Source organism: Sceloporus undulatus, chromosome 9 (assembly GCF_019175285.1).
Source record: "Sceloporus undulatus isolate JIND9_A2432 ecotype Alabama chromosome 9, SceUnd_v1.1, whole genome shotgun sequence".
Taxonomy (NCBI): domain Eukaryota; kingdom Metazoa; phylum Chordata; class Lepidosauria; order Squamata; family Phrynosomatidae; genus Sceloporus; species Sceloporus undulatus.
This window is the reverse complement of record NC_056530.1, coordinates 31632908-31641220: the sequence shown is the minus strand read 5'-3', so window position 1 is coordinate 31641220 and position 8313 is coordinate 31632908. Positions and strand designations below refer to the sequence as shown.

The following is an 8313-nucleotide window of genomic DNA, read 5'->3' as shown; positions in this document are numbered from 1 at the left end:
CCCAAGTTTTGAAGGAAAGCTCCTGGCATCTTGGTTGAGGCTTTGTGGGAACAGCACTTCATCAAATAACTTCCTTTCACAGTCCAGGCCTAATATAAGTAGAGGAAGTTCATAAATTTCTGTTGCTATTTATGGTTAAAAGGAAAATGTGAGAAATAAGCACCCAGAGAGTCAATCTACCCTCTGCCAACCCTTGAACTAGAGTTGAGCTAGCCCTTAGAAAGGAGTTTCCTCAGCTAGTTAGGTAGATGCACAGAGCAAAGCCAGGCCTAAGAAGATGCACAAGGGAATGTCAGTTGGAGCCTAAGACTTCCCTAAAAGCACAAAGGAAACCAGTCTAATATGGGGCTGCTTCCATGGCCCTTCATGGCGAACCGAGGGGGAATAGCACTCGATTCCAAGGCAGGTTGTGCACCTGAGTGCAGCTGCACTAGAGGTGCAACACCGGCGCATGCCTCTTGCATGTGGGAAAGGGGAGAAATGCTGCATCCAGAAACGTCAGCCATGCATGTGCAGCACAGCCTGCCCGCCTATGCAACCCCACGTGTAACACTTTAGCCTGTCTCTCCCTCTTGCGCAAAATGTGTGCATGCCGTCTCGGGTCGCGGGGACAAATGCTCGAGGACAGAAAATCCCGTCCTGTGTTCCTTCCGCTCCTCTGAGTTGTGAAATCCTATTTTATTTTGTTTTATTGGTATTTCTCGCTACCCTCCCAAATAATGGGGGATATTGCGGGAGGTGTGGGGAGAGGAAAAGATACACCGTCAGCCCTCCACATTTGTGGCTTTGACTTTGCGGATTTGATTTGTCCCTAACCCCAGCAAACATAGAGGGTCCACTGTATAGTTTTGACCACTTGTTCAAGTCTTTATTTTTGCTTCTCCAAAACTTTTGTAGATGCTAAGAAAAAAGCCAGTTTGAGATAGGGAGGAAAAAAAGATGAATCCAGCATCGCACAACACTATGCAAAAAACCTTTCATCAAATATTAGTTTTCCTTCCCAGTGTTTTTGTTTTTAGGGCTTCTCGCACACTGGGCCAAGCTGTCTTGGTTGCATTATTTGCAACAGGGCACGAAAACTCTTTCCCTGATTAAGGGGAGCCTTTTTTCTTCTCCATTAAAAGCGGCGCTCCGACGCCAAGGAATGGCCCGCTTGGCTTTTGTCCTCCTCGGCCCTGAACTGGGCTCTTGTTGTGACGCTGTGTGAAAAAACCTTTTATTTGTAGCTTGAGAAGCCAGTAATGGGAAACAAAAGAAGAGGCCACGAATGGAAGGGTGATGGTGAGGCCCTTGGCAGGGATTGGGAGACTGCACAGAAAGGAGGAGGAGAAAAGTTTGTGGAGAAGAGACGAAATTTTGCAAAAGGGGTTTGGTTTGCAATGAAAAGTGTAACATGGAAGGAACAAAGCTGTGGTTTTGCTGCAAAATGTGTAAAATCGGGGTCCATCCGCACTTGTATAGCACTATCATTCCACTTTAAGTGCTGGGAACTTCTCTCAATAGGGACGCACAGACAAAATGGCTTCTTACTTGGAACCATGTGGAGCCCACCTTTCCACTTGGGAATATAGGACAGTGATGCTTGAATGGTTCTTGCAGTGATGGCGAGTGGAGTATGGGACCATTTGGACTTTGAACTGGAGAGGTTTGCAATGTGACTCACAAGATTGGGTGCCCATCCACACTCAAGAATTATAGCACTATAATTCGACCCCAGATTACCAAACCCAGTCTACAGATTCTTTGGCAGTTAAAGTGGGGTCATAGCGCTATACCTGTGCCATGCGAAAGGCATGCCGACAGCATCCCAGAGGTTGGAGATTGTGGTCCGTGTCTCTAAGAATTGTGAGACCCCTTTTTAAGTCGTTTCCTCTTCCGTTAACATGGAAGTGAATGACTCCCTGCCCTACTTCTTCCATTAATTTGTCCATTCCCCCCACTTTAAAAGCCATCTTAAATTTAGTGTCCGAAACTTTGCACGAAGAAGTCACCTCTTGGGCTTGACTCTTAGGGCCTCTCTGTCTGGCGTTTTCACAAAGGTGGGTGGAACTGTTTCTCCTTCTTCGTTGTGATTTTGCAAAAATCTCCCCATCGTATTGATTCTTTGTCTAATTCATTTTTAAAAACTACATTTTTTTAAAGTCTCAAATCCCCTCTGTCTAAGTCCTCCTCCTCATGAATCTCCTTTCCTGGTTCGGGCGTTGGATGTTTAGAAAGACTGGAAGAGCTGGATCCAGCAAATGGCTTTTCCCATTTATAACTTGCACATAATGCACAATTGTTGTGTATTTTTATGTTTTTGCAGAGCTTGGGGAAAGTTTCCAGATCTGTAGCGACCGTGTTTTTGGGGGACAGAAGCGAAACAAATGCATCGTCCTTGCTAAATAAGAATTTTGGGCCCCAGTGACATTTTATTTCAGTTCCCCAGTGTATACAATTGCAGTCAATCTAAATTTAACTTGAACGTTTAGAATTAGAGTTTCGGCATCTAATGAAAAGGTTGCGGTGAAATCCAACAACATCCCCAATGTTAACAATTGCTAAAATAGTTATTCTGGGAGTTGTAGTCCAATGTTTTCCTTTTATTCCCCCCAAGCTCTGTTTGGATATGCACTGGTTTGCTCCTCCTCTCCATCCTTTACTCCGTGTCTTTCCTCCTCTCCTCCCCGGCGCCCGCCTTTCCTTTCCGAATGTACGCCTGACTCTGCACTGATTTTTATGTGAGACCTTTTTTAAAAGCTCTGTCGGTTCTTTGTATGGCCATGTCGCTCCAGCCTGCTGCAGCTCTTGTTTACCTTGTTTGAAATTTTAAGGCTGTGATGAAGATAATGTGAATAAAACAACTGAATGTTTTTAAACCGGCGTCTCTCTTTTCCGAGGGGCGTGGGGCCGGATTTGTGGGTTGTGGATTCCTGCATGGCAGAGGGATGCACTGGATGGCCCTTCAAGGGTCCGTCTGACTCTGAGACTACAAAGCCCGAAATCCAGTTCCACAATGAGTAAATGCATTGGGTGAGAGAGGGAATGCATACTACCAGTTGCACATCCCAAGAGCCCAGTGTGCACCAGAATAACCCAGTGTGCATCCCAAGTGACCAAAGTGCATCGCAAGTACCCAATGAAACTTTTAAATAGACAAAATGGAGAACGACTTGCCTGACAGCATTGGCAAACCCATACCCACACCATACATACATGTACTTTTGAAGCACATAGAATACTTCTGATGCACACTGGGCACTTGTGATGTGCACTGGCTAATTGTAATGCACATGGGACACTGGTAATGCACTTGTGATGTGCATTGCATACTTCTGATGTACACTAGACACTTCTGATTTACATGGGGCCCTTGTGCTGTGCGTGGGATACTTTTGATGCACACTGGACACTTGTGATGTGCACTGGGAACTTGTGATGTGTATCGGATACTTCTGATGCACACGGGGCACTTGTGATATGTATTGTTTACTTCTGATACACATGTTGCACTTGTACATCTGATACACGTGGGGCCCTTATGATACATTGTTTACTTCTGATTCACATGGGGCACTTGTGATATGTATTGTTTACTTCTGATACACATGTTGCACTTGTACATCTGATACACGTGGGGCCCTTATGATACATTGTTTACTTCTGATTCACATGGGGCACTTGTGATGTGCATCGGATGCTTCTGATACACATAGGGCACTTGTGATGTGCATCGGATGCTTCTGATGCACATAGTGCACTTGTGATACATTAAAAAACAGTGCCAGCAGCTCTTGCAAACAGAAGTGATTTGGCCTGAGCCATCCAAAATGACAAGGGCAAGCGCAAGCAAAGTGTGGGTTTGTGTTTTTTTCCTTGCAAAGAGGGCACTGAGCCTGGACTCAGGGGAACTGTGAAGAAGGAGGCGTGCACATGCAGCACCCCAGTTGTGTGTCTTGCTGTGGCTTCCTCCTCCTTCATGCTGGGAGTCTAGCAGGCAGCCAATCCTCTTGCTCCTTAAGCTTCACACCATAAAAGGAAAAGGAGCTGCATGGAAATCCTGGTGCGCCACATGTGTCTGTCTGCACACACACACACATGCACACAAAACACGGCTGGCGCACGGTCACCTGACCAGCAGAACAAATCCTATTATGATTAGAGGCAAGAAGCCCAATGAAGCAGCTCCAGCTCTCTTTCCCAAAAGTCTCCAGCCCAGCTCTGGATACTGGGTCAAAAGTAGGCTTCTGTCTATAGGTGCCATAGACAAGTCTTGCATTGTGTTGCAAACAAGTGTGTGTGTGTGTAATTATTTTTAACTGTCCTCAAGGCAATTGCAACCCATTGTATAAGACATTTCCAACACCTGTCTTTATATTGAGTTTTTATATCTATATATAGACAGGTCTTGGAGATGTGTGTATATATATTGGGTACATTAAAAACAGTGCCAGCATCTCTTGAAAAGTAGATGTGATTTGCCTCAAGCCATCTTGTATATATGTATATGTACGGAGGGCGACACACACACTGCGCGGCTCCCATGGAAGAAGGCAGAGCCCTTCTGGGCCACTCGCCGCAGGGAAGGAAGGAGGACTTCAAGGCGAGGAGGGGGGGGGGAAGAGCACTGCCATAGAGAGACAGGAAGTCGAGGGGCTAGAGCGTCTCCACTAGCACAGGATAAGTAGGCCCTCAGACAGCCAGAGAGAGCGTGGAGGTCGACTGGCTAGAGCGTCCCTGTTAGCACAAGTATATGTATGCTCTGGTCTCAGTGCTCAGAATGTTCCAAGGCTTCCTTGGATGGGCTGTTCTTTTTCTCTCTCCTTGAATTAGCAGTTGTGGATTTGGGTCTTCTTGGAGTTATCTTCCATTTTGAAAACCAGAAACTTATATTGCCTTTTATTAATGTCTTTGGCTTCTAGTTGGTCGTGTCCTCCATTTTCTTGGAATGTCCCACATTTTGTCCTACATTCCCTATATTTTTCCTACACTTTGAGGGGCTATTGGGGGGGGGGTGCCAACATATTTTGCACCTCAGGTGGCCAAATACCTAGAGTTGGCCCTGTTCCTCCTGAACCTGCTTCAGGCCAGGAAAAGTCTATTTTAGAAGCAGAACGTGACCAGTTGGCCATTCCCTCTTTCTCTTTCACAGCTCTCTGAGGGAATGTGTCTTTCTGGCCCTGATGATGCCTCTTGACAGCCAGATGCTATTCCTGCTCTGGTTTCCAGGACCCACTGTTTTTTCATGGTTGCCCCAGAAACCAAAGGGCTGAGGTCAGTGCAGACAGGCCCTCAGGACCTGGCCAGAAGTGGTCTTGAGGGCTACATTGACTTGGAAGAATGCTGTCCTTGTGCAGGAAGGCCTACAAAGTGAGTTGGGGGAAGAGAGGTCAAGGAGGTGGTTGATTTGAGGCAGTGAGTGACCACTGGGATCATGGCTCTCATTTCTCTCTCTCTTGTGCAGAGGGCCAGAAAGATGTGCCGCCACAGAAATAACCTGGTTTGGGACTGGTTTAAATTGCCTTGGCTCAAGGCTAGGGGATTCTGGGAACTGTGGTTTTGTGGAATTTATTGTGCTGCTGCAGAAATAATCTGGTTGGAGACTGCTTTAACTGCCCTGGCTCAATGAGAGGGAATTCTGGGAACTGTACTTTGGGGGGACCCTGTCAGAGAGCTCTGGTGCCACAATAAATTACAATTCCCAGGATTCCCTAGCAGTGAGCCAGGGCAGCTAAGGCAGTTTGAAACTGGATTATTTCTGCAGTGTGTTCTGGACCTTAGTAGAAGATTCTAGATTCTTCCACCAACACACACCTTTTTTTCCTTTTCCTCATTTTATGCTAAAACTTCACAGGACAAGCAATAATAAAGCTGATCCTTAACTGAATTTTTAACTGGATACAAATCGGTGGCACAGGAGATGGCAGTGTTGTTTCACGCTGCAGAAATAGTGCGGTTTGACACTACTTACACTAAAATAGAGGGCCACTAAAATAGTGAAGGGTCTGGGAACCATGGCTTATGAGGAGAGACTTAGGGAGCTGGCAGCCCTATCCACTTGGCCACATCCAAAGAGAGAACTCCAAGCATGTTTTGCTTTGCAAAGATTGCATTTCTGTTTTGATTACAGTCACCCCAGAGACAAAGCAATTCTGAATCCAGTGCAGCCTCAGTTAGTGACCATTGCCCTCTGGGCACATTGGCTTGGTAGCACCATGTCCCTTGTCAGGAGGCTCTTCAGACTGAGTGGCCCCCTGGCCAGGACTTGGAGGAGGAGAGGTCAAGCAGGGGGGAGGGGGGCTTTATGCAGTGACCACTGGGACCATGGATCTGGTCATTCTTTCTCTAACTCTCATTTATCTGTCTTCTTTGCAGGAAACCAAAAAAATGTTCAAGGCGGCCAAGAAGACCATCTTTTCCTGTTTCAGAGGCTCCAAACAGGACGATGAAAATCTCGGAATTCCTCCAAGGTAAGGTCTTTTTTGCTTCCTTCCTTCCCTTTTTTAAATCTTTCTTTCTTACATTCTTTCTTTCCTTCCTCCCCTCCCCTCCTCTCCTTCCTTTCATCTATGTTTCTTTCTCTTTCCTTTCTTCCTTCCTCCCCCTCCATCACCCCCAAGAGAGGTGCCTGCTGTGACCTACAGCCTTAAGGGAGGGGTTCCCTTTTTTGGTTGTGGCCACTGCAGAGACCAACTCAGCCAGCTCACGAAGGGAGATTGTTGAGCAGCTGGGTGGATGAGACGCCATAGAATCATGGAAACATAAAGTTGGAAAAGACCTCAAGGGCCATCCAGTCCAACCCCATTCTGCCATGCAAGAACTCTCAATCAAAGCATTTAACAGAGGCTGGATGGTGATCTGTCAGGGGTGCTTTGATTGAGAGTTCCTGCATGGCAGAATGAGATTGGATTGGATGGCCTTTGCAAGCAAGAGCCACTTCAGTTCCATTGCTAGCTCCTTGTGCAGTAATTAGATAATAAATATGTCTGCCTCTGGAAATCTTTTTGCTTCTCTACACAGCACGGTAGATGAAGAATTGGACATACCACCCATTCTTTTTGAGCAGTCACAATTCAGCATAGAGGAGGTAAGAAAGCGTGGGACCACACCAAGATGGCATATTCTAGAACTCCCCTGTCAGGGTGGATTTCCATAGAGCTTTCAGGAAGTTGTGGCTTCAGGTAGGCTGGGCTAGTGTTTGAGTCTATCCAGCTCATGTCATATGATGTGAACAGCCTGGAGAGAGAACACATGAATGCAGCCAGAGGGGTCCTGGCTCAGTTCCCCAGCAAGGCTTATCACATCAAATGGCAGATTGATTGGAGCCCTGATAGAAGTGTCCCCTTTCATTCTTTTCTTTGATAGACGTCAGTCAAAATGAAGGTAGAAGACACAGAGGCCCAAGGAAGCAACATGCCCAAACAAAATGTGGTAAGAAAAAAACATATGTGGAAGAAGCCACTTTTCCAGTGTTTCCATACTAAAGGTGCTTCCTTTGTTTTTAATCAGGAAATGCAGCAGCTTCCAGTTTCACCAGCCCCATACGTGGTCGGTCCTGATGAGGAAGGCATGGTCACCCAGTGGTCTTCAGATGTGAGCTATCCTCTGTCCAGTTCAACAAGGTAATTTATTCTCAACTGTATCGTGATGTTTAGCCTGGAGAAGAGAAGGTTAAGAGGTGATATGATAGCCCTGTTTAAGTATTTGAAGGGGTGTCAGACTGAGAATGGAGCAAGCTTGTTTTTTGCAGCTCCAGAAAATAGGACAAATTGACACAAACTACAGGAAAAGCGATTCCACCTCAACATTATGAGGAATGTGAAAGACACTCCCTTGGAGAGTGCTTGTCTATGCTGCAGGACAGAGTTCAGATTCAAGGGTAGCTGTCAGGGGTGCTTTGATTGAGAGTTCCTGCATGGCAGAATGAGATTGGATTGGATGGCCTTTGCAAGCAAGAGCCACTTCACTTCCATTGCTAGCTCCTTGTGCAGTAATTAGATAATAAATATGTCTGCCTCTGGAAATCTTTTTGCTTCTCTACACAGCACGGTAGATGAAGAATTGGACATACCACCCATTCTTTTTGAGCAGTCACAATTCAGCATAGAGGAGGTAAGAAAGCGTGGGACCACACCAAGATGGCATATTCTAGAACTCCCCTGTCAGGGTGGATTTCCATAGAGCTTTCAGGAAGTTGTGGCTTCAGGTAGGCTGGGCTAGTGTTTGAGTCTATCCAGCTCATGTCATATGATGTGAACAGCCTGGAGAGAGAACACATGAATGCAGCCAGAGGGGTCCTGCCTCAGTTCCCCAGCAAGGCTTATCACATCAAAT

General features: G+C 46.3%; 1 protein-coding gene across 4 annotated transcripts in view; it reads left to right on the top strand.

Moving 5' to 3' along the window:
• The first annotated feature begins 5277 nt into the window (after positions 1-5277).
• Positions 5278-8313, top strand: part of LOC121915122 — a 6526-nt gene continuing 3490 nt past the window's right edge. The window contains exons 1-5 of one of the 4 annotated variants that reach the window (XM_042439003.1): positions 5278-5349; positions 6355-6449; positions 7000-7066; positions 7345-7601; positions 8025-8091. In XM_042439003.1, the coding sequence (XP_042294937.1) occupies positions 5320-5349; positions 6355-6449; positions 7000-7066; positions 7345-7601; positions 8025-8091 (516 nt within the window). In that variant the 5' untranslated portion in view covers positions 5278-5319. Of the gene's footprint in view, positions 5350-6252; positions 6450-6999; positions 7067-7344; positions 7602-8024; positions 8092-8313 lie in introns of those variants that run through there. The other 3 variants (XM_042439005.1, XM_042439004.1, XM_042439002.1) reach the window with 3 other exon arrangements.